Genomic DNA, 25,544 nt, shown 5'->3' with positions numbered 1-25,544 from the left:
ATTTGAGGGAAAAGAACAAAACAAATGATGCAAATACTTGAACGAGCGTTTCTTCCATGCGCAAAAATATCAAAATGTATTATCGATTTAATAGGTAATTATTTATTTTTAAAATATATTATCTTATTTCTTATAATTATCTTATGTTAATAATTTATCAAATAAAAGATATATATATATATATATATATATATAAAATAAAACTTAGAGTTATATTTGATAATTAACTCGATGAAAGTTTAATTAAATTATATCTCTTCTATTATTTTTAAGTTACTTACTTATTTCTGTCAATAGTGGTAGACAATCAAATTTAAATTTTCTAGTATTAAATGATACCTCATATAATTAGGGCATAATTATGTCTATCACAATCAGAAAAAAAATTTAACGAAAGAAAAAAAAAACGTATTAAGAGTAATCTTCCTTTGGATTCCTGTCAATCTTATGCACGAAGTTTGCTTATTCTCTACACAATTTTTATGATATCGTATTAAGAGTAATCACCTCACTTTTATATTCCACAATGGTCTAAGGTAGCATGGATACTGATACAACCTAATGCATCCACCGTCCGATGCGAAATAAACGGATTATATTCACTTGGTGACGAAGGCACCAATATTTCCCGGCTTCCATTGGTCTTCAGAGCGCGCACCGAAACTCCCGTTCCTATTACACCGTACGATTTGAAATAAACGGATTAGATTCACTTGGTGACGAAGCACGAACATTTCCCGGGTTCCCAGTCACTCCCCTTTCCAAGGAAGCCGCATTCTTCCTCACAGCGAAGCATCGCACGAGCTATAAATCCCCCACCCCCACTCTCCCCAAAGAGTCGACGTCCTAGTCTCTCTCTCTCTCTCTCTCTCTCTCTCTCTCTCTCACGCTTTCATCTATCTCTTGCGATTTCGCTGCGATTTATACGAGATCTAGAGACTAAGATCGGGGCTCCGATCGCTAGCTGGATCTTGATCTCGAGCTCGACCGGCGAGCTATTGCGGTGGTTTCTCGCTGGCGGTGATGTTTCTTGTGGATTGGTTCTACGGCGTGCTCGCGTCGCTAGGGTTGTGCCAGAAGGAGGCCAAGATCTTGTTCCTCGGGATCGACAATGCCGGGAAGACGACGTTGCTCCACATGCTCAAGGACGAGGTTGAGATCCTTCTCACATTTTCCTGTGTTCGATATTTTTAACCTCCATTCGGAGGATTATATTGGTTGATCTGGATGATTTATTGGATATGTTTTCAATTTTTGGATGAGTAGAGATTGGTGCAGCTCCAGCCGACGCAGTATCCAACGTCGGAGGAGTTGAGCATAGGGACGATCAAGTTTAAAGCCTTTGATCTCGGAGGTCATCAGCTCGCACGCCGTGTGTGGAAAGACTACTACGCTAAGGTTCGGATTGAGTTTTACTTTCTTTTCTCCTAATTCTATTACGATTCTTGTCTCTAGCTGTTAAGACATTTATCGTTCCTTATATTAGTGTAATGTTCTGGATATAGGTTCTATTACAAACTATTCCTGTTGTTTTGGTTATTTTGAAACTCTGCAATTCGTCATTGATTCGTTCTGCGAATAAGTTCACATTGTAACTAGTATCCTCTTTCTTTATTTCTAAGGGCAGAGTATCATTTTTTTCCTCCAAAAATATTAGGATTAGTTTTGTATTTGTGTTAAGAGAGTAGCTGATCATGATTAATAGTTTTATTAGCATTCTGCTTTGTTATACTGGTTTCTTGGTATGCCTAAGATTTGTAGATCATGGTTTAACGACGAAAAATTATATTTTACCCTCCTGTGATTAGATCTAACTTTATTCTTTTATGGTTATATTTCAAGAAACAATTACTTATTTTTTATTATATTTGATTAATTTACAAGTCAAATTTAAAAATATTTATTAAAGATAAAATTGTAGATAATTGGATACTCTTTCCAATACACCTCAAATAATACTGATCTAATTTCATACGATAAAAATATATATATATATATGTTTAATATATCTATTATATATTTTTATCATTTGAATTTTGACTAGTGTTATTTTTGATATGCTGAAAAATTTATCCAATAAAATAAATTTTGCATCTAATAAATATTTTTAAATTCGACTTATATATTAGTTAAATATAATAAAAAGTAACAATTTTAGTTTGAATATAATTATAAGGGAATAAAGTAATATAAATGAAACTATAGAAAATTAAGGTGAATTTAGACCTAACACGTGAGGATAAATATAGTTTTTCTTTTTTATATACATGCTTAATTATGACGACTAGAGTCGGTCTTTTTCCTGCCCAATATCCATTCTTTTTCAATAACGTTGAAAGTTGGGTAGGTTGATGCAGTTGCCTACCTGGTGGATGCCTTCGATAAGGAAAGGTTTGCAGAGGCAAAGAAGGAACTGGATGCCCTCCTCGCGGACGACTCACTTGCTAACGTCCCTTTCCTCTTACTGGGCAACAAGATCGACATGCCATACGCTGCCTCTGAGGAGGAGTTGCGTTACTACCTCGGCCTCGGCAACTTCACCACTGGGAAGGGCACGGTTAATCTGATGGACTCCAACGTACGCCCCCTGGAGGTGTTCATGTGCAGCATCAGGTGCAAGATGGGCTACGGGGATGGCTTCAGGTGGTTGTCCCAGTACATCAAGTAGACGCTACTGAATCCCGGCGCTTGCCGCCGCCATCTCCATTGGTGTCCTATGCTCTTTATATATCTGTGGCCCATTTGTCTGTTTCCATCTGTCTATTATTTCTTGGATTATAAAGGTCATTCAGCATGGACTAGGTAAAGCATAAACGCAGCGGTAGTGCGGTACTATATATATATATATATACACAAGCTGCTGTGAAGGAGACACATAATGACATTGCAACTGCAACTAGATGTGAACTCACTTCTATCAGTAGTCGAATATAATGAAGTATGTTAGGGTGTGTAGTCTGCAAACTCGCATCTCTTCTATCACAATGTCCAGATCCAAATAAAAAACAAAAAATAAAAATAAATGAACATGTCATCCCGTCGGGATGAGGAAAAGAAATGACTTTTACCTTACAAGTTTCTAAGATACGAATGCTACATATCAATCAATATAACATGTGCAAAATTTGTAAAGTATTTCACTGGCATGATGTTGCTCTCGAGGACAAATCTCGAGTTGGTTTCAAGCATCCCTTCTTCTCACAATGCAAGAATCCCTCTGTTTGTTGCAGCATTGTGGTGGGAAAGGTTCCAGACATAGTCTAAACCACAGCCAGCATACTCAATTTTAAGTTGTAAACATCTCCACAGTTCAATGTGGACTGCAGTCCTCTAACCTTGTATTGCAAAACAACAACAAACAACGGAGTCCAAAAATCTCCAATGATCATGTGAAAAATGTGACTACGTCTCTTCTGTATCCTCTAACTATTAGCATCCTTGGCACATTCTCGACCAGTAGATCCATATATTCCATGTAGAAGTATGCTGGGTGATTCAGAGGTGGAGGTGGGAGGCTCACCAGCACCACAGCTGCCATCCGGGAGTATCTGAGAATAGTTGAATTCAACTTCAATGTTGTGTAGAGGAACTTATCAACCTGTTGTTCGTTCACCACCACCTGCTTCCCATCTGCCATTAATGGCCGTCCTTCCCTCTGTGCAGTTTCCTTCATCTCAGCAAGATATGAAGCAATCCTTCGCTGTGCGCTGGTGAATGCCTCCAGTGAATCATCCTGTTGAGGACCACTTTCCACATGCACCTCCCATGATTTCATCGTCACAACAATCACCTCAGCTTGCATTCTGAGATCATACAGGACCTTCTTAACATCAGCTTTTAGCTCCTCAGCCTCTGTATCCTCTTCAGCTATGCAAAAGACTTGAATCTTGCAACTTTCAAAACTCTCTTTTGTGAGCAGAAGTTGAGACAACAGAAGCATTAAACCACCATCCTTCACAATCCAATACAGGTCAATCGTCCCATACTGTCTCTGGTACTCACCAGGCCATTCATCAAGGCCCTTAACGATCACAACGGCCTTGTTGGCAATGATACAGTCATTGATGATGCTAACAAAGGTGGATGGTATCTGTGTGAGATTCTCTCGACGCCAGATCTCTGGGTAACGCATGACAACAATGTTGGGCTTCAAGTTGCCTAGACCCATTGTCTGTACTATACCACGAAAGCCATCAGACATTGATGGCGCCACAATGATCTCACCAACACCCTCACAACGCTTGTACTCAATATAAGTGGTAAGCTGTTGAGAAGCAGTCTTGGCATCCTCAGCTAATTCATGATAGTCGCCATCTATTATCGAGACAAATATTGACATACCACGACCTTTCTTCTTCATGCAATTTGCAAAGTCTGCAAGCTTTGGATGGCAAGGGACATTCTCTGGAAGTTTCCCCCAGGGTCGGCAGAATATTAGAGGAATTGGGTACCAGTTCTTAGGATGTACCTGGCTTGCTGCGAAATACAGATGGGGATTACAAAGAATGAACACTTATATTGGCAAATGAGGAAAGAGGTCATATAACTTGATATAATTACTTATACAAGTTGAGTCACGATATCCTAACCGTGATGGGGCCTTTACTCTCCCAAGTGAAATCAAGGATGTACCTTACATATAGAACAGCAACGTATAATACTATAATTACATGATCTACAACACAAAGCAATATGTCCTGGTTTTTGGACCTCCCTTGTCCCGCCATCTAGTGGCTCCAAAGTTGACAAACTTGTCAGCCTAAACTTGTGATTCAGGAACAGCAGGATCAGTCAAAATTAAGTTATAAACTGTCTATAGTTTAATATGCTGATCCATTGGCATCATTCCTGACCTCTCATCCTCAATCATTACCAACTGATACGATATTGTTAGTTATTTTCACACATTCTCATGTCTTCAGAAACTTACCAATCCTCCATATGATGAAATAATATAGCTAAAAATTGTGTATATATATATATATATATATATATTATTGCAGAAATATTACTATAAATTATGTTTCTTGCATTGAACATATCCACAGATCAACAGTGAACATATATTTAGACTAAATTCTCAATTGGACCTTCTAAGTGGTGCCAAACATTGCATTAGGTTTCTTGTTCTTATATTGGTATTTTGGCATATACTAGTAAAGGATGTCATGGAATTACGATCACGATTAAGTGCAATCTGATTATTGATGGTCGCACGGCAATAATATTATGACATATTGTTATGCAAAGAAGATAGTTTCATGGCCATTCTAGTACTTGTATATTTGTCATGTACTAGTTAAGGATGCCATCGTCTAACAGTCATAGTAAAATGCAGTCTGATTACTCATGGTTGCAGGGCAATGCTATAATAATAAGATCCTGCGGTATTATCAGAATTTTCTCATGCATAGAAGTTCACTTAGTGATTAAAGTAAAACATACCTCCTAATGATCGAAGACTTCGCAGGGCCAACTGGAAATATGCACTTTTGAACCCATCTCCCCAATTTCCAGCTTTTCCTTTTATGCTGACATAGTAATATATAAGGCTTGCAAGGGCTAAAGACACCACGGTGAACGACCAGGAGATCAGAAACATGATAACTGCATCAATCAGAAAAGTTATCAATAAGTAACTATAGAGACTTCCTCCAATGCTACTTTTCTTTTCTTATTTACTAGTGTTTCTTCATGAAAATGTAGTGAGACAAGACTACAATACGTTGTATCAAAAACAAGTAGAATACCAGAAGAAAGAAAGAGGGCATGTCTCATTTTAAACCACAATAATACATCCACTCTCATATTTACAAAACAATTTGGTGTAGAATCGTCTTGGTCAAGGCAATGGCAAAAGCGCAAGCAAAATATGAATCACGAAATAGATAGCGAGGAATCATACCTATACAAAGCAATGCACCAATAAGCGAAAGGCTCCAGTGGTGAAACTTCCATCGAGGCCGCCAACTAGGAGCATCAAGAAGGTCCAGTAGAAAACAGGATAAATTTACACCAGCATAACACAGGAGGAAAAACATAGTAATAGTGGGTGTAATTAGATCCAGATTTCCAATTATGACACACCCAATGCAGATGAGAGCTGTAAACAAAGTCGCAAAATGAGGCTCACCCCCTTCGGTGACCTTAAAATATTTAAGAACAGGGAGAATGTCATCATTTGCTATAGCTGCAAGTAACCTTGGAGCCCCTGTCAAACTCTGAAGTGCTGCACCTAAAGTTGAGAGAATGATCCCGACATAAATTATTGCTGGAACAGGCCAAGCCACTGAAGCAGTAAGAAGCCTGCAGATATTTGGATTGTCATAAGTTTTAAATGCAGGACACCTGTTTTCATACTTTCAGGGACTAGATGGAGGAGTGCTTAAGACTTCTCAATTAAGGTAGCAAAAGTATCAGAATTTACACAATTCACATTCCCATAAACAAGAAATTGACGTTGTATATGGTACACAGACCTGTCCGTCAAAAGCTCCTCTCTGGTAGCTAGAGCTCCAAACAACAACACTGATATCACATACAAAAAGGTAGTTGTAATGGTTGCAGCCAGTGTTCCAATAGGTATTGAACGTTGTGTGTCTTTTAGTGATGCAGAGCGATTGGAGCCTGCCATAATTCCTGTTACAGCTGGAAAAAATAGACCTACCAAGGCACTGTAAGATGAACACAACCATGAGATAACTGCTGCATCTTTAGAATGGGCACATGCAATTAATTGCACAATAACTTTCAATATAATGGAAGGTAAATTGAAAACTAGTCTGCCAAGATACTTCTCTGATAGTCTGATGAAATATACATATTAATTTGTACCTAATGATTTCCAAGGTAACATTACCATATAGCTGTATCAGTTTTTCAATCACAAACATGTATACAAGAAAAGTACATGATTTGTGTGCAAAAATATCACCCAAAGCTTTAACACTTAGTATATGATTATTATTATAGAAGAATTTTGTAGAAACACTAATCACATAAGCCTACAGCCAATAATTTTGTTGTACCCTTTGAGTCACAAACTAAGGGTCCAACTTTGAAATGGTTTAGAAAAGTCAATGCAATCCCAACAGTAATAAGAGAACCAATCTTGGATTTAATTCTGCACAAATTGGCAAAGAAATAGGATGATGGTCAACTCATCAAAAGAGAGAAATAATTGTGCTGACAGACTATGATGGTTGACATAAAGGGGCAACTTGGGTGGTCAGTATAATGTGGCCATTACGGTGGTCCAAGAGGGCATCAGCTAACTAGGTGAGTAGCAGACGGCATATAGTTAAGGAAGCTGATAAGAATAAGACAACCAAAGGTATGAGGCATGCAGATAAAGGAGAAAGTGCAGGGTCACGTAACTAAGCAAGATGAAAGAAATAGCACGGGCAAGGTTGGTCTTTGAAGAGGTTGCCCTTGAGTGTGAGGAAAAAATTATGAAGGTAGAGAAATAGGAATGAGAAAATAAAAAAGAATTAGGTCAGAGATGGTGGGTCAAAGTTGGTTAGTGGAGCAGAACGGAAGGAGCAAGCTAGGTGGTAAATCAGGATAAAAGTGTGGGACTGAAAGACTGATGAAAGCATTTAGGTTCTTAATTCCAGAAGATGTAGTGCATATTCCTGTTAGATTCTGGATCTGCCATATCTAAAATTAAATCTAATAAAACTGTAATGAATTTTTTAGATACAGATGGAAATTGGTGAATATCTGTATCAATTAGTACCAGTGAACATGGGAACTTAACTCTTTAAGATGGATTCAAATTGAATTACGGTCATTCTAACTCTCACATGACTGTTTATCCATTACTGGCTTTTCTCTACAATTTGTCTCAAATACAAGGGACTTAATTGCACATCAATATTTCACAGCTTGCTTATGAACATACTTTTATTAAGATGAAATTCCCATTCATAGCCTACTATTCAACAGAATGTTTATTCAAAAGCTTATGTAGAGAGCTGAAAGCAGGGGCTTTGGATACTGGGGAAAACAGAAATATGAAATGGTTTGGTATATAGGTCAATAGATAGAAAGCAAAAGCTAATACTTACAATATAAGAGGAGATTTTGAAGATATTTATTAGAAAATAAAAAGAAGAAGAAGAATAAAAGGTTGGATGAGCCTACTTGAAATCCCAATAAATAGGCCCATTAGGGTCAGGTACTCCACCATTGGTTGTACGTTGATACTCGGAGCTCCAATTTTCTTTGAACGTCTTTATACTCAACCCCGTGATGCCACCTAAGTAGGGAAATAGTGACAGTTTATCCAGTGACATGATTATAGAGAACACGGGCATTATTGTGGAGGAAAACCTAGTTATACTTAAAATGGAGGAAGAAGCTCACTTGAAGCATTACTCCTTGGAGCTACAAAGACCCCAATAAAAATGCAGAAGAGTGAAAATAGGACAGGTATCAGGAAAGCAGGTGCAACTTTGTTAATGATCTTCACACCACCAAACACAATGAAACACAACAGTATGGTTACAATAATCCCATAAAGTTGGAGGTCATGCAAGCTCGGAGTTGAAATTGCTGCTGTACCAGCTGTTGCTGTACCATTAATTAATGTGTTGTTGACTAAGGTGACACTTTCTGCATTTTGAATCAACTGTTAGATTTCATAACAACTCAAAGTAAATTTGACTACTGTTTGCATCTTTAAATTTCAAAATTTATGGAATTATATTTCATACTGAATACTAATTACGTTGTAGCAGATTGAAAAATCTGAGAAAGAGCATATCAGTAAAGAATAATCTCACAAACAGTGTACAGTAAAGACTCCAAATCGTTAAGGATGACTAAGATCGTTGTGTTAATGCCAGAATGGATTTGTTACACGTAGCGTGGTGCCATAGTTAGGATAACATGGTAACGGTCACAAAGGCATACTATAAAAGGCAAATGAAAGAAAATGCCATTTATCTGCATTGTATAAATTATCCTACCTTTGAAAAATCCAGCAGAAGGCACAGCATCCAAGAAGGTTTCAACTGCTCCGAGGACATACCTGAAAGCCAAAGGTTCATACAAGTTTTGCTAAAAGAAAGGGGGAAAAAAGAGCAGCTATTCTGTTCATATGCATAACAATCTTCCATAATCCTCCAATCAAGATCTCATATTAATTCAGCACTCATTATGACACACTAGAGTTAGATTGTCATCCTGCATAACAGAAAACGGCTTACATTACCCGAGATTACTGCAGATTTATCAAAAACACTGAAGTCCAAGTCAACTTAAAATTGTTATGCTTACGACTCGTGCTAGAGACCAACTATAGCTTTAGATACTCTTCATCGACTTGATACTATATGTTGTCAGCCGAATGAAATGGTAGTTGGAAGCCTTGAATTAAAGCTTTGAATTGGCAGTACTTAAAGATGACTAAAGATTTCTAAAGAAGACAATTGGGAAATACAATTCATGATTTTAACTGCAAGAAAATCATACTTAATAGTCAAATTCGGGGTTGCGTAGAGTCCTGGAAAACACAATGTACAACATGAAATACTGTTAATTCTTTTGTGACTGAATTTTTCACTAATCACTTAGTCAGTGGGTTGGGAGAAAGCATAGGCTCCAGCCTCCAGGATGACTTGTCAATCCAGGGTACCGGGAGTCTCCTTCAATAAGAGCTCTAGTGATTCATTAGCTTGCTATCTCTAGCATAAATTCAATCATTGAGTGAGAACCCTTTAATATAGCAAGGCAGATTGCTTATAACATAAATCAGCTAGGCCCATTGGTCAAAAGATTTTCAACATGGACCGATCTTCTAGAAGAGATGAGAGCAGTTAGTGTAGGCCTGGACATCTCATTCCTAACAATAGGAGATTGGCAGTCTAGTTCTCTTTCTCGTGACATTGAGTTCTGATGTACAATAGGAATTATGTTTCATTATTGGATTGTGACAATCTGTTTTAAGCTCTGGACAGACTCCAACCATTCCATGACTGATTTAGCACCTACTAGGAACCATTGTTCCCAAAGAAATGCAACAAGTTCAAGAAGATCTGTGGCCTTCGTCCTATCAGTCAGTGAAAAGTTATATCTAATTACAAGTGTTCTACATAATGATTTGACGTTTGCGGTGAAGAGATAATTAAAGAAAGAAAATATCATTTTGTCTTAAGGCATGAAGTTTACAGAAAGTGAAAAAATAAAAATACAATAACACTTTCAGGATTTGATATAGTGTAACTAAAACTTACAAAGATCCAGCAACCGCATTCCCAAGGAAGAAGCACAATCCGATACTAACTCCGACTTCTGGACCAAGGGCTCGACCAATTAGATAATATGGCCCACCACCCTAAAATTCACAAGCAAAACATGAACAATAAAACTGGATCAAATGTTTGCTAACCTATTACTGTAACAAAAAAGGTAAAACCAAAACTCCTACAAAATATACAAATAACCAATAGATAACTATTTTCCAGTTGCTTTCAGTAAGAAGTTCTCCATAAAGAATGACAAGAAAGTCCATTACAGCTCATGTTTCTTCATTCCAAGTTCTCATAAACAATTGTGGAATCCTTCGCAACTGATTCAGTGAAGGCTTGGTATGCCATCATAAATGATGTCATTTCCACAATGCTTGAGGCAGTCGATTATCTAAGGTTTCAGTTCACATTGCATGCCAGTAACCTGTATGCAGCAATCTAGATCCGAGGCGCAGAATTATCTAATATGTCTTTACTCTATTAATAATAGGTGAGCAGGCCTTGATCCCATCGTCAGATATTGCAGATGATGAAAATAGAAACAATAAGTCGATAGATGAATGACATGGCCTTTCACCATCCTGTACCTTAGAACAGGGAAGGTATCAATATTGACTACCCTCATCCCATTTTCTACAAAAGGATATCATATTTGAACCACTGATGATGAAAATACCAGAGTAGTAGGTGCAAACGAAGGATTATAAAATGTAAAAGAATGTGAACAACACATGAAAATTATAACCAGTAAGTTGTGCCGCTGCTATTTAGAGAATATATATTCCAATGAATCAAATCCAAATATACCTTCATTGCCCCATTGGTTGCAATAGCACTTAAAGATATTCCAGTTAAAAATGTGCAAGCACCACAAAAAGAAACCAGCAGAAGTGAACCACCTATGCCGGCCATACCCACAATCCTACAAAAAGATCATATCAGCTAGTATTCCATCCATTATAAAACAATAATAGGTGATGAACATTGAAGAACTTGGGTGAATATAAGCTCCATAATAAAGTAGCCTTTCAGGAAATTAAGGGTGAATATAGGATAAGTTGGTTCATTTAGGCCAAAGAAGTAGCCTTGAATAGTTAGTAGCATAGTCTCACATTTATGCCTCACATCTGATCCTATTTGGCACTTGACTCCAAAGGAGTTTAAGACACGTCGGGCATCTAAAAATTAAACAAGAACTTTTAGGCCACATGGAGCTGAGTTAGCATCATGAACCATTGGTAGTGTTGATGTGGTCTAATACTTGTAGGGAGTCTAGGGACAGAGGGATATAATGGAGATAGTACAGAGATTGTATCCTGCAATAGCCTCTAATTTGCAATGAAGATCAAGAACAACTGGAAAGATATAAATTTTCAAAAATTTCATCACAATATAGACTGCACAACTTAAATATTCATGTGGACAACTACATAATACACAAAAACTATAAGATATATTGTACCAAGAGAAACGGATATAATAGATAATTCCCAAGATGTTCTGCAAGCATGGCACAAAGACACCCATCATAGTACCGAGTTTAGGGCCAACTTGCTGCAAAATAAATCAAAATTTATTTAATGAGTAAGATAGTTTAATACTTCTCCTGGCACTACAATGAGATAGGAAAAGAAAATGTCTATCATATACTAAAAATATAAAGAAAAAAAATAGAAAAAATGAAAGGGAAACTTACATACAACAAGGTGAACATTGTTATGAAAAGTCAGCTTATTCACTCGATTATGCCATCTCTTGTGTATATAGAGATGAACAACTAACTCGACCTGCCTAAGCTTGACCCAAACCACCTAAAATGAACTGGGCTAAGCCCAGCCCGAGCACATTTTCTCCTAGCCTGGTTTAGTAATGGGCGATATGTGTCAGGCCTTTGCCTGCCCGACAACCAAAAGCTTGATTGTTAACCCAATTTTTCTTTCTTTTGAAATGTTGACAAGTACCCTTGGCTATGATAAATTCCTACTGACTATGTTGCAGATGATCCCCACTTGCAACAAATTCCTTCAATTTTAACATATAGTTCTTTCTTTTGACGGGTGAATAAAAATAAACTCAGAAAATAGGGTGTTATTTGTAAATTTCCTCCATAAAAGATAGGACCTTTGGCCATAGGACTTTTGTTCTCTATTTGTAGACTTGTAGACTTGTAGTACTCATCCTGCCAAAAGGTATGTTTTCAAATTAACTGGGTACAATCTTTGAAAGGAGACTTTCATTGGCCCCAGGTCCGACCTATTACGTCCAGCCCGAGCTCAATATCTCACAGGCTAGTGGGAGGTAACAAGCTAGAATATTTTAGCCTGGCCCAAATCTGGCTTGACCACTCGATGATCACCTCTATATGCATACAAGGTCTACTGATTGCAACACAATATGGTGGCATGTTGAGGTAGAGAAAAAATAAGCCTATGTTTAGCACATTTTTTTTAATCACTAGAGAAGCAAATTAGGAATAGGATATATATACACCCAACAACCTAACGCGAGCATTTAAGTGGTGCTCAGCACCACATCTTGTGCGAGCACATTTTTTTATCACTAGATAAGCAAATTGGGCATGGGATATATAATATATCATTATATCCAACAACCTAATGCACGCATTTAAGTAGTACCTGACACCACATATTGTGTCAGTAGCTTGTCAACACAATAGACTTGTATGTCACTGATGACTATCTTCAGAAATATCATAATAGCACATATACACCATCCTATTTGTTACTTTTTTATGGGGCGGAATATTTTTATTATATTACATTCCAGATAAATACTATATGAGATGATGTGTAGCTTAAGAGAAAAGGAACTAATGGATGCCTGCAGATATCTAAATAGAATTCATGTTATTATATAAATGCAAAAATTTCTAGCAATCATGTAAGCATGATTTAAGGCAAAAGTACCTTGGGACGTCCAAGTGTAATGGCCACATCCTCACCATCTCTAGGACTAGAAGGTGCTGGAATCTGTTCCCCTGTCATACTGTAGAGATTTGATTAGGTATTGATTTTATAAACTTAAATTAACCTCAATACTTTAAAAGGAATATATGTTGTTGGCTACTCTGTTTGCTGAACGTACTTATAGTACAAATATTTAGGTATTTAAATGAGGAAAAAATAACAAGAAAATCCATAAGAAAATTATTTAAGTAGGAAAAAAAAAAGCTAAGTTACCTCTTAAGTCCCAAAATATTGACCAGAGAATCGAAACCAAATAGCTCCAATTTTGATTCCCTTTTAGATCCATTAATTGCAGCATGACTGTCAGAAGATCCCTCCTGCATACTTGGATCGATGTTTACCTGGGAACCCACCTTAATTTTCCTACGATATATACAATTGAACAGATATACTGGTTAGGAAGTAGGACGGTAGTAGGAGCAAAGAATTATCACAGTGGAAGGCAATAAGAATATTAAAAATAAATAGTTAACTTGTATCAATTTCCTCAATATAGCAGGAAGTCATGGACATGCGCGTCCCATATGGACAGAACAAAGGTTACTTAAATAATGATGGAATTATCAGGTACAAAGATATTAAGTAGGGATTATTCATAATAATTGCAATCTCTAACAAGAACATGCAATTACGGGTTCTGAGATCTGCAGCAGAGTGAGATTTCAAATATTCATGTATACACGTACAAATCTGAGATAATGCAAGAAAAATAACTTACGTCAGTGGGATTTCTGAGACAGATCCAGGCTCCATGGAAGTCATCTGGATAACAGCTCGATCATGGGAAACCACAGGTCTATATTGTCGCCCACCCCGTGATGGAATCTCCTCATCTGCACTCTCGATTTCCCCATTATCCATGATGAACTATGAAAGAACCAGAATCTACATAACGAAACAATGAATCAGGCGTTTTCTCCAATCACCTCGTTTCCAGTTCCTATCTCGGTAAGTTTTGTTCGATCCGGATACATATCCGGTTAGAGAGATCGAAAAAGAGCGGGAAACAATAATTTGGTCAGAAGCCCTAACCCTGGATCAGATCTACGAGCTCGAGATCCTGGAAGGGATTTGAAAGCGAGACGGATTGGTATCGAATCCCCACCTTCAGAGACCAGGTGAAGGGATCCAATCGGCGGCGGCGGCGGCAGCGGCGGCGGAGATAAGTCGGAGATCGCGGCGTCGAAGTCAGCGATCCAACGGAGAGCAGAGAGAGATGGAGATGAAGAAGGCTCTGGCTCGGGGAAGAACGGTAAACGAACACGGCGAAGTCCGCAGAGGATTTTGTATGCGGCGCAGCTTGGTAATTGTCACAACTGGCACCGATAAGGACGAGCGGATCTGGTCTGATTCTAGATCCATTTCCATGCCACGTCGGCCATTTTCTTTTTCTATTAAAGACGTAGTAAAAGATGTCACTCTAGATAAAGCTAATAACAAATATATACGCGCGCGCGCGTGTGTATATATATATTAGCATAATCTCTAAAACATGAGGCTTAAGATATAAATGAGCAATAAGCTCGTAAATTTTATTTAACCAAAGTGACCCTCCTTGATAGGCAATAATGATCCATTTTCTAATTTAATTCACGTTAAATATAGCACGAATTACAAAAAAATAATTGATCGATTGACCATTGCGAAGTCTTTAGAAGCAATGGACATTTTCAAACGAAAGAATAAGAATTATTATTTTGTATGGCAAGATGATCACCTTTTATATAGAGTATTCCGAACATATTAGATAAGAATCGTATTAGTGTCACTAACGCTTTGTTATTGTCCTGTTTGACCGATCTCTCCCTTAGGAGTGCCACGTGGACACGGAGTGAAATGAGTAGGTCAACGCTGACCAAGCTCCGCGGTCTTAACACAAATTACTTAGTCCACCCACGTGTCTCCCTCGACTCCCTCCTCCCCACTTCTCTCCGCCTTCCTCCTCCACAGGTTTTTCCTCCCATCTCTATATAATCAATCCCAAGGCCAACCCCCCAAAACTCAAACAACTGAAGCACTAACCAAAGAATACAAGCAAGCAAGCAACGAGTACTTCTCTTACGTGGCACGCAATCCGATGGGCAACTTCGCCTCCTCGTGCATCGCCCCGACCACCGCATCTCTCCTGGGCACGGACGGCGCTCTCCGGCGCATCGAGATTCCCGCAGGAGTCGCTGATCTGATGATCGAGTCCCCCGGCCACGTCGTCGCACGTGCCGAGGAGGTGCGGCGGACGAAACGCGCTTGCGGGATGCGTCCCGAAGAGCAGCTCCGCGCCGGGGAGGTATACCTAATGCTGCCAGTGAATCGGGTCGGGTCGAGGTTGTCCGACCGACAGATGGAGGTTCTGAACCGAGCCATCGATGTGGGGAGAAAGGGGAAGAGGAGCAACAGCGGAGATTTGAAACGGGTGTTTCCGGAAGCAGCCGCCAGTAAGGAGGAAGAGGTAATCGAAGGAGAGAAGGGGACGTTGGAAGGGAAAGTTACCGGTTTTTCCACTCAACCGATTGGTGGCGGCTACCGACACTGGAAGCCAGCGCTTGACACTATCCCCGAATTTTAATTAGATTTTGAATTTTCTTTCACTCTTTGGTTATAGGTAGGAAATTCATTTATTCTTTTAGTGATTATATTTACTCATCTGGGGGTGGAAACACGTGAGATATACTGTCGACTTTATACATCACAAAATGTACAGCTTATGGTGGCCGTTTGATTGAAATAGAAAATTCATTTTAATTGATGATGAGTTTGTCTTTGTTGTATCCTATTCATATTAGTTAATATGGGCTTAAATTTACCCATTTAATTATCTTTTAGATTTAAATATATTTTACCCTCGTTTATTTATGTCTAAAATTACTTTACCTCGTATATTTCAAAATATCTTAAACTAATTCATATAATTACGATTAAAGTGAGATCGTTAATTTTTTTCATCCAAATTAATTGAGCGCACCTAAAAAATTGTAAAAATTAAATTGCATGCTAAATTGTCTTAATTTTTAATTTTTTATGGACAAAAATATCATTCCCTTCTTTTAAGTATTTATTTATCTTCAAAGAATACTGACATGTTTTATTTTCTTATTTTCTATATTGTGCCAATTATACAGTAAGTTTTCTTAAACTTAAGTTTTTCCGAAGTTTAATAGTTATATTGCATCTAGTAATAAGACAAATATAGATTAAAAAAATTAGATAAAAAAGTTCATATATTTTACCTAATAAATACGACGATAATATTTTGATTATTTGAACATCGGTTTCATTTTAGTTATATGTATATGAAACGGTTTGAGACTTTTTAAATTACATGTGAATAAAATAATTTTAAGCATAAGTATATATTGATAAAATATATTTAACCTTATTTTTTTATTATTCTAGAGACATTGAGATGTTATAACATATTAAATAATAAACTAGACAACTAGCTGAACCGGCCTTTCTAGTAATTGAGTCATTTATAGACTCAATCCTAACCAAAGCATCAAAATGCCTGGACAGACTTACCGAGCCTAACTAAAACATCAAATTGTCAGTCTAAACTCTAAACCGATGTGTCGCCGATTGAGTCGAATATAACTGAGCCACCGTTCTGAGCCGCTCCTCTTCCTCGGGTTGATGATGACAAACACGTGTCCGGACTCGTCTCTCCGAGCATCTTAAGATTTGACATATCAAATAGGTGGGGGGGGTATTATTAATTTAATTTGAACGTTTATAAATTTTTCATTTGTCTTTAAAATATAATATCTATTACTCTATTGCCAATAATTCAAAGTTTATCTAGAATATATCTCCTCGTTTCCATTTAATCTATATTTTTTTTCCTTTTTCTTTTTAAAGATTAGCTTGATTGACTTTTATCAACTCATAATGAGAACCATCTACATCGGAAAGTGTGATAATGTCCTATAATAGAAGACCTTATATTGAGTTACTTTTTGCGTGCATACTAGGGTTTCAGCTGCATATTCTTTTCTCACTTTGAGAGTTTCTCTCGTCGTCGTCAATGACGTGGCTAGAAGAGGGAAGGGGTCATTCCCCCTTTTAGCGATGTTTCCTTCGGATCTATTTTTTCTTATCTCTTTTCTATATCTCCTCTTCTACCCGAGTGATAATTTTCTCCTCTTCCTCTTATCTGCTATCACCAGGCTTTCCTCCTCAAACCTACTCCCCTCTCTTCTTCGCCCTCTGCCCCTTTAGTTGCTTGCGATGCCAAGGACTTGGCTCCAACATTGATGCTGCCTTTTCTATCGCCAAGGGATTTGTTAACTCTAATCGAGTACAGTGCCTTCCCCTTCTCGTTGAGCACAACATTGTTTCACCCCTCGCCAGGTCACTCATTTTTCAAGTCAACTCCTATTCCCCCTCTAGGTTTTTGTCATTGACCTTGGCCATGATAAGGGTTGCTCTGTTCCTATAAGACTTGATGTTTCGGTTGGATTTGTCTTATACTAACGAGTTTGCTAACTGAATCGGCTCGCTAGAGCCTTGACCCCGTCCTTTCCTCATCTGTTTCTCTTGCCTAACATGCTTTATTATTACCCGTTGTATGTTTCATTTATTAGACTTTGGGCTTTTTGCATGTTATAACTACACTGCTTTAAGATCCAATAGAAATCGAGATTGAAGGGAAGCTAGTAGCCTAATGCTAGCTAATCAGTAAAGCTTTGATGTTTTATCATTCAAAACTTGTATGAGACTTGATGTTTTTTTTTGTAGTGCTTTCTCATTTTCTTTTGTGTATCAAGTTTGAAAAAGTTTGGTTGAAATTAATGCAATTATCTACATATATGTTAATACCAAAGCTGATAACGACGAATCTAACAAGATTCATGGGATTATTACTACCAAATCTTTCATTCATTGGAGAAATTTTTTCCAACTCGTAAGAAGATAAGACCTCAAACTGAAAACAGTAGCACGTCACCCTCAAACACCAACTCTCTTTAAGCCTCTATTTAATAATAAATAAAATTAATTAAGGGCAGTCTTCTCCCGCTCCCACTTGCCTCTAAAGATACACCCCCGTGCTTCGGGTCACCCAGCGCCTCACCGACTCCACTCTTCCCACCGCCCATTCATGCTTCCCCCTTCTCTGGCTACCACGTGTGCATTTTTTATTATTCGAAGTACGTGTCGATGAGCAGACGGGACGCCATTGATGTTTGCTACTTGGCTCCGCCTGCCTTTCTCGAGTCCACCGCCCCCTCAACTAAATCAAAGAAAGGAGCAGCTTAGCGAACCCCTTCCCGCGTCAATGCATATTTTAAATCTCGCAATCAAGCACCAATTCTTCCAATCCTATGTAGCCACGTGTAGTTAGGTATGTTCTGATTGGATAGAATTGGCTGGTTGCTGCGTGATTTACTGAGCACGGACCAAGTTCTCAACTAAACCCCTTGTACTCATTCAACTCCCACTCCTTGAACCCTTCAACATTAAACCGCTGACGGTGGCAACCACAAGTTCACCTTTTCCTCTATAACTACGCATTCCTCCTCTCAATTCCACCACCTTACTCTCTCTTGTCTCTTCTCATGGGGAACTTGCTCTCCTCCCGGGCATCGGTCGGCACCGGCGGCAAGGTCGTGCTCTCGGACGGCACCGCTCGCGAGATCGATCAGCCGATGTCCGTGGCCGAGCTAATGCTCGAACACCCGGGCCAGTTCGTCATCGACGTGCATTCCCTCGCCGCCGCTAAGACCCGGGTCGCCCCGTTGCCTGCCGACCACAAGCTGGAACCTGAGAAAGTCTACGTGATGCTGCCGATGGTTCGTGGGAAGGTGTCGGCCGACGAGGCCCGTCGGGTCCTATCGACGACTCGATCGTTGATGAGAACGCGCTCAATGCCATCGCCAGCGGTGACCACATCATTATTCTCTTGCAAACGCGTAAAAGAGGACAAAAAGAAGGATAAGAAAGAAATTATTAATGTGAAGGTTGATCAGAAGGTGACATGGTCGACGGAAGTATTCGAGGAGCGGCCGGAGTTTTTGAGCAGGCAGTTCTCAAGCAAGGGATGGAAGCCGAGTCTGAGGACCATAGAGGAGAAAGGATTGACCCCTAATAAGGTGCCACATTGGCTCTTCTAAGAAGTTTCAAAGGATTGGCCTTGGAGTACCGATAAGAATGAATTTGGATAAGATGGAGAGAGAGAGAGAGAGAGAGAGAGAGATGTATATAATTTGTTTGGGATAATAACTGCTAGTTTTATTCGAGCAATTCAGACTACATATATAGCCTTACAAACATAACAATAAAGTTAGAAAATAGAAAAATGTTAAAGAATAGAATAAATAACTACCAGTACTACTCATGCTGAAGACCAGCACAGTTTTGAGCTTATTTACTAATTTTTGTTTGACCTGTTCTTTTCTCCACTTTGTCGATCAATTCGTGCATGGCATGACATGACATGAATGCATAGTGGCACGTATCAAGTACTTGCATACATGACCATGGACCATGGTGGAGGAGGAGGAGGAGGAGCAGGACTATAGTTCTTAGGCCACGTGTCAGTAGTCCACGAGTCATGTACGGAACACTCGCTGTGTAGAACCGATCGTATATAAGATGATACAAATTAATCAATGTGATTGTTGTGGTGATCATGATCTAGTTTCTTAAATTCGTACCGGCCGGAAAGAGAAATATAAGAAAATGAGTCAATTTTCTCGGATTTGGTTCCTGGTTTCATTGTTTAAAACGTGAACCACGCTCAAATGAGAAAGGGAAGCAACAGTGGTTAACAGAGAACATGGTGAGTTTAATGCTTAATAGTAGGTAAAGAAAGTTTCGTAAATATTAAAGATTATAAAGAAATTTAAACGATATCAAATGGTTCGGAAACGAATCGCAGGAAATCCATACATCTTGGGTTGCAGTTGACCCTCTCCCAATAGACGACTGTCTTTGGCCCCCACATTCTCACATTTGCCGAAGCAAATGGTTTGCACTTGCGTCAGCTCTTACATAAGATTCATGCATATTCTCACTCATAGTCACAGTGGAACACTTTATATCTGTTTAATTTTGGATTATGCCCAACAAAAATAAATAAAATTGAAGTGTATATCACAAATATATAGCACACAATTGTGCACAGGGTATTAAATGCAAGGAAATTCCTGCAGTTGGGGTACTTAGAAGCCACTGATTGGTTGAAACCAGTCAGAAGTTACTAATTTCGACTTTAATTGCCTTAAATGTAGTGAAGTCCTGCATCAGGTCCTGCAGAAGATCTGCTCTCCCCGGGAAGTAGGGACCACAGTCGTGGGGCCCCCAAGGTGCACAAAAATTCTCGTACGGTAACTTCACATATGAATAGTAACATACAGATGCATTAGGCCATCATATCCTTACCCAATCTTTGTTCGCCACGTTATCAGCTGAGTTGTATCCAGCAATTGTGTCAGCATGATGGTCCAATGCAGTGACTGAACCGTTTCACCGATGGGCGTAACAGCGAACCCGGTTCGGATGATCACACGTGGCAGTTTCCAATTCTGGACCATTCTATAAATTGCCACCGTGCTTTCACTCTTCGCCTCGAACTCCATTTAGTTTTCTCGATTCCACTCGTTTCCTTTCGTTTTTCGTTTCGTTTCGTTTCGGAGTTTGTAGAGATGGCGAGCGGCGAGGAGAGAGACATCGACGATTTGCCGAAGAACACGGCGAACTACACGGCGCTGACCCCGCTATGGTTCCTGGATCGCGCCGCTCTGGTCCACCCGAACCGGACTTCCTTGGTCCACGGGCCGGTTCGGTTCACCTGGGCCGAGACCTATCGCCGTTGCCGCTGCCTCGCCTCGGCGCTTGCTAGCCATTCGATCGGACCCGGGAGCACGGTATGATCCGATATCCCATCGTCTTCTCCTTCGATGTTGCACTTCCCTTTATTATTATTTTAAATATATTTTCCTTCAGTTCTTCTTGGAAATAGCGGATTAAAATAGGCCTCACTTGTTCAGGTTCCGATTGGAAAATTAGGACGATTTTTCTGGATTTCATAGTTTTAATTATTTTTCATTTATTAATTTATTGCGCACGAACTTGAGTCCATACAAGAGTATGAATGATTATAATCTTTTAATATATATATATATATATATATATATATATATATATAATATTTATATATATAAATATTTTAGTTAAATCGTAATTTATTTCAAGTACCAGGATATATAGTGGTCCGGCATCACGTCTGTTCTCTCTCTTTTTTTCAAAAAAAAAAGATCAGGTATTTTCTTGTTGGCATTTTTTATTTTTTATATTCTTGAAAAGGAGGTTCCTTTTTGTGAAAGATAAAGAGTACAGGAACATGTTCCTCGCAAAATTTATTAATTTTTTGTGCTCATAATTACTGTAGTCAATTGTTTTTTTTAATGATTTAGAGCTAGATTATGTTGCTATTTCTGACGAAAATGCGTACCTTTTTGTGGATAATAACAGACAGAAGCTTATGGCTTTTACTTGAATTGATGAAACTGTAGTATTACATTGCGGTGGGCAATTTTGAAGCTTTTGGATCAAGGAATTGGCGTAATTTGATTTTTAAATCCATCTTATACGCTAGTGGATCATTCCCACCTTTGGTTTATTGCCACTTGTATATGTGGTCCCTTCTCTATTTTGTCTGCTTTGAATTGATGAGATAAATCCCCTTGTTTGCTAACATATAGAAATTAGTTGATTTGGATAATTATGTCAAAATAACCAGCTTATGTTATGCTCTTTTATATTGGCCATATTGCTAATTATACTTCTTATACTTGTAAAAGATTCTAGTATATTATAGTTGCTTTTTGTTGGACAAAGTCCATGCATTGCGTGATGCACATGCTAAATAATAAAGGAAGGAACAAATTAGTGGTTGGAATCCACATGTAGGATCTATATATGCATAGCTGGGTATCTGAGCCACGAGTGCGTTAAGAAATTCATGCTAATAAATCTTCACATGACTTCCTATTTATGATCTGATTTGTGATAAGGTAGATTCTTTTGTTTCAGCAAGTGGGTGAATAAGGAGAAATAGAACTGAAGGTAAATATTTGAACAAAGGTCTGGTTGTAGCTACTACATAAGCTAGATATCCATCTTTCTTCACTAATGCGGAGCAGTTGATCAATGTGATGCTATTTCCTCAGAAGAAAGAAAGAAAGAAAGAAAGAAAGAAAAAGATCTCATAATAATAGTTGAAAGAGTTGTTCCGAGATTATTGAAATATAGATGCTTATTCCCTTGTCTTCTGAATTATTTACTGTAATATATTGCTGTCTTTTAGGTAATCTGCTTATCAGATTTGACATAATTGTTATATTCTGTTCTGCTTTTTATACATGGAAATATATTGAACTATGTAAAAGCAATCACCAAGTGCCTACTCAGACAGTGTTGAACTATCTTTCAGTCCCGTTACTGTTTGCAGTTTTGCTATGAGCAATATTGTATCGCTAAATACTATAAGGCTAATAAGCTATACTATAAGGACCAGTGAATTTAGGTAATTTATTTGGAAATGATTGTTTATATCGACATTGTGGACATAACCTTTGAAAGAATATTTGAGTAACACAATAATAGCATTCCAACGGATGCAATCTCGAATGAATTGATGTCTATTTCACAGTAGCTACCATTATATCATATTCTTTGACTAATTGTTATCTGATTCTATCAGGTAGCTGTAATTGCTCCAAACATCCCGGCTATTTATGAAGCTCATTTTGGAGTTCCAATGGCTGGAGCAGTTGTTAACTGCGTCAACATCCGGCTAAATGCTCCTACAGTTGCATTTCTTCTGGATCATTCTGCAGCTGAAGTTGTAATGGTGGACCAGGAATATTTCTCTTTGGCAGAGGAATCTTTGAAGATAATAGCAGATAAAAAGAAAGGGGCTTTCAGACCTCCTCTTTTAATTGTCATAGGTGATGAAACCTGTGATCCTAAGTCTCTTCAAATTGCTCTGCGAAAAGGGGCTATTGAATATGAGAAGTTCTTGGAAACTGGAGACCCTGAGTTTGCTTGGAAGCCACCAAAGGATGAATGGCAGAGCATAGCTTTAGGATATACTTCTGGAACAACTTCCAGCCCAAAAGGTGTGGTGTTGCACCATAGGGGTGCTTATCTTATGGCACTCAGTAATCCCTTAATATGGACAATGAATGAAGGAGCTATCTACTTGTGGACTCTTCCCATGTTTCATTGCAATGGCTGGTGCTTCACATGGACTCTAGCTGCTCTCTGTGCAACAAGCATATGTCTTCGCCAGGTTTGTCTCTAAATCATACTGTAATTTGTTTCGAGATGTTTCAGTTGTGCCAATTCTGTTGATATAGTAATCGCAGCTGGGAAACAGCTTCTACTTCCGTAAATCTCATGAAAACATATGAGGTTTGATGTGAAGTTATTGGACTCTCAAATAGAGAGCTATTTGCTCTGACATGAATAATATCACGGAGGAACTTACCCTTTGGTTAAAGTGTCATTGGAAGCTATAATGATCTTGCTTACTTAAGTGTTTGTATTCTGAATTTCCACTTTGAGAGATTTTGAGAACTACATGATCATTGATAGAAAGTATATATTAATATGTTGTCAGATTCTTGTTCGTAGGCTCGTAGCTCAAGCAAATTGACATACTGGAAAGAACTTTTACGTAATATCTTCTCTGCCTTTTTTCATCCTTGTTGCAGGTATCAGCCAAGGCCATCTACTCAGCCATAGCCCACCAAGGAGTGACTCACTTTTGTGCTGCTCCAGTGGTCCTCAACTCCGTCGTCAACGCTCCTCCAAGCGACATTATCCTCCCTCTTCCGCGCACCGTCCGGGTAATGACTGCCGGTGCCGCCCCTCCCCCCTCGGTCCTCGCTGCCATGTCGAACATTGGCTTCCAGATCACCCACACCTACGGCCTGTCCGAGACCTACGGCCCATCCACTGTCTGCACCTGGAAACCGGAATGGAGTAACCTTCCGCCCAACGAACGGTCCCGTCTCCACGCCCGCCAAGGTGTTCGATATCTTGCTTTGGAACACCTTGACGTCGTCGACCCAAAGACAATGGCGCCGGTTCCTGCTGACGGCACTACTCTCGGGGAGATCGTCATGAGGGGGAATGCAGTCATGAAGGGCTACTTAAGGAATCCCAAGGCCAACCAAGAAGCCTTTGAGAATGGTTGGTACCATTCTGGTGATCTGGGTGTCAAGCACCCGGATAATTACATAGAGGTGAAGGATAGAGCAAAGGATATCATCATCTCAGGTGGTGAAAACATCAGTAGCTTGGAGGTGGAGAGTGCGTTATACTTGCACCCTGCAGTGCTGGAGGTCTCCGTGGTGGCTCGCGCCGACGAGCAGTGGGGCGAGTCACCATGCGCCTTTGTGACGCCAAAAGACGGCGTTGATCGGACCAACGAAGCTGCATTAGCAGAGGACATCATGAGGTTTTGCCGCGAGAAGCTACCGGCGTATTGGGTTCCGAAATCAGTCTTCTTCGGCCCGCTGCCGAAGACGGCTACCGGGAAGATAAAGAAGCATGAACTGAGAGCAAAGGCTAAGCAAATGGGCCCTGTGAAGAAGAGCAGGCTGTGAATTATGTTTTGCTCTCGATCAATTTCATGCAAGCAGTCTTTGCTGCTAAGCTAGTATCTGAAGTAATGCTGAAGGCGTATCTATATGATCTCAGTTTGACCTGTCGAACAATGATTTGAATAATCTTTGGAATTGACTGTGAGATTTATTTATGTGAGGACTGTGATTGCCTCCGAGCTTAGAATGTGAATGTTGCAGTAGAAAAACTGAATTAATTATATGGTTAGCTTCCTAAGTGAGGATTAGGAATTTCCCAATTTATTTAGAATTCTTAGAAAAATTTCATACTCGTTCTTCTGTACTTTGCCAATCACTCGATCTGCTATGGTTTAGTACTCGCCACGCCTTCGTCTCTCCCTTATCACAAATTGCATGGTTGGGATTTGGGACTTGGGATTAGGTAACGGGTCGGATTAGGAATCCTAATCCTACCCGTAGCTAATCAGTATCATGTCTACATCTGAACCTGACCCAAAGCGAACTTATTTGGTCAAATAACAACTTTAAAATTGCAATTTTTTTTAATAGTGAACACAAATAATAATTGTTGTTTGTTTGGTACAAACTCAAGGTCAAATCAGGGCATTATCCGATCAGATTCTACCCTCATCTCTGCACCATTTGTTTCTAATCTATGGACTCGGCGTTTTGTTTATTACGTTCTTGGTGGTTTATCTATTACGTCAGATTCCTAC

General features: G+C 39.0%; 4 protein-coding genes across 6 annotated transcripts; 3 read left to right on the top strand and 1 right to left on the bottom strand.

The window, feature by feature from the left end:
- Nucleotides 1-834: 834 nt before the first annotated feature.
- Nucleotides 835-2,794, top strand: LOC140781909 (small COPII coat GTPase SAR1A-like). Its single transcript, XM_073128205.1, has 3 exons — nt 835-1,152; nt 1,267-1,398; nt 2,348-2,794. Exons 1-3 carry the CDS (start codon nt 1,024-1,026, stop codon nt 2,666-2,668), a joined length of 582 nt encoding a protein of 193 aa, XP_072984306.1. The 5' UTR covers nt 835-1,023; the 3' UTR covers nt 2,669-2,794.
- A 103-nt stretch (nt 2,795-2,897) lies between these two features.
- On the bottom strand, nt 2,898-14,547 carry LOC140781908 (cation-chloride cotransporter 1). 3 transcript variants are annotated; one of them, XM_073128202.1, is made up of 14 exons: nt 14,273-14,547; nt 13,959-14,125; nt 13,454-13,603; nt 13,181-13,259; nt 11,716-11,807; nt 11,061-11,175; nt 10,239-10,339; nt 8,973-9,034; nt 8,368-8,616; nt 8,146-8,260; nt 6,480-6,674; nt 5,906-6,306; nt 5,446-5,607; nt 2,898-4,476 (listed from the first exon to the last, which is right to left on the bottom strand). In XM_073128202.1, exons 2-14 carry the CDS (start codon nt 14,099-14,101, stop codon nt 3,386-3,388), a joined length of 2,955 nt encoding a protein of 984 aa, XP_072984303.1. In that variant the 5' UTR covers nt 14,102-14,125; nt 14,273-14,547; the 3' UTR covers nt 2,898-3,385. The 3 variants fall into 3 exon arrangements, with proteins under 3 accessions (XP_072984303.1, XP_072984304.1, XP_072984305.1); XM_073128203.1 differs by having other exon boundaries at nt 14,346-14,547; XM_073128204.1 differs by having other exon boundaries at nt 13,959-14,073; nt 14,167-14,546.
- Nucleotides 14,548-18,770: 4,223 nt separating this feature from the next.
- On the top strand, nt 18,771-19,442 carry LOC140782503 (uncharacterized). The gene has a single exon (XM_073129112.1). It carries the CDS (start codon nt 18,790-18,792, stop codon nt 19,342-19,344), a length of 555 nt encoding a protein of 184 aa, XP_072985213.1. The 5' UTR covers nt 18,771-18,789; the 3' UTR covers nt 19,345-19,442.
- A 1,361-nt stretch (nt 19,443-20,803) lies between these two features.
- Nucleotides 20,804-25,106, top strand: LOC140781526 (acetate--CoA ligase CCL3). Its single transcript, XM_073127535.1, has 3 exons — nt 20,804-21,099; nt 22,938-23,528; nt 23,953-25,106. Exons 1-3 carry the CDS (start codon nt 20,878-20,880, stop codon nt 24,847-24,849), a joined length of 1,710 nt encoding a protein of 569 aa, XP_072983636.1. The 5' UTR covers nt 20,804-20,877; the 3' UTR covers nt 24,850-25,106.
- The last annotated feature ends 438 nt before the right edge of the window (nt 25,107-25,544 follow it).

Source organism: Typha latifolia, chromosome 2 (assembly GCF_019914945.1).
Source record: "Typha latifolia isolate L0001 chromosome 2, TyphaL0001v2, whole genome shotgun sequence".
Classification (NCBI taxonomy): Eukaryota; Viridiplantae; Streptophyta; class Magnoliopsida; order Poales; family Typhaceae; genus Typha; species Typha latifolia.
This window is presented reverse-complemented; position numbering and strand designations above follow the sequence as displayed.

Coding starts and splice junctions, on each gene's coding strand:
- LOC140781908 (XM_073128202.1), bottom strand. CDS start 14,101: ATGGATAATGGGGAAATCGAGAGTGCAGATGAGGAGATTCCATCACGG. Junction 13,260..13,453: donor AATATTTTGGGACTTAAGAG/GTAACTTAGCTT, acceptor AAATCTCTACAG/TATGACAGGGGAACAGATTC. Junction 10,340..11,060: donor CAACCAATGGGGCAATGAAG/GTATATTTGGAT, acceptor TGTGAATTTTAG/GGTGGTGGGCCATATTATCT.
- LOC140781526 (XM_073127535.1), top strand. CDS start 20,878: ATGGCGAGCGGCGAGGAGAGAGACATCGACGATTTGCCGAAGAACACG. Junction 21,100..22,937: donor CGATCGGACCCGGGAGCACG/GTATGATCCGAT, acceptor TGATTCTATCAG/GTAGCTGTAATTGCTCCAAA. Junction 23,529..23,952: donor CAAGCATATGTCTTCGCCAG/GTTTGTCTCTAA, acceptor TCCTTGTTGCAG/GTATCAGCCAAGGCCATCTA.
- LOC140782503 (XM_073129112.1), top strand. CDS start 18,790: ATGGGGAACTTGCTCTCCTCCCGGGCATCGGTCGGCACCGGCGGCAAG.
- LOC140781909 (XM_073128205.1), top strand. CDS start 1,024: ATGTTTCTTGTGGATTGGTTCTACGGCGTGCTCGCGTCGCTAGGGTTG. Junction 1,153..1,266: donor TCCACATGCTCAAGGACGAG/GTTGAGATCCTT, acceptor TTGGATGAGTAG/AGATTGGTGCAGCTCCAGCC. Junction 1,399..2,347: donor GGAAAGACTACTACGCTAAG/GTTCGGATTGAG, acceptor AAAGTTGGGTAG/GTTGATGCAGTTGCCTACCT.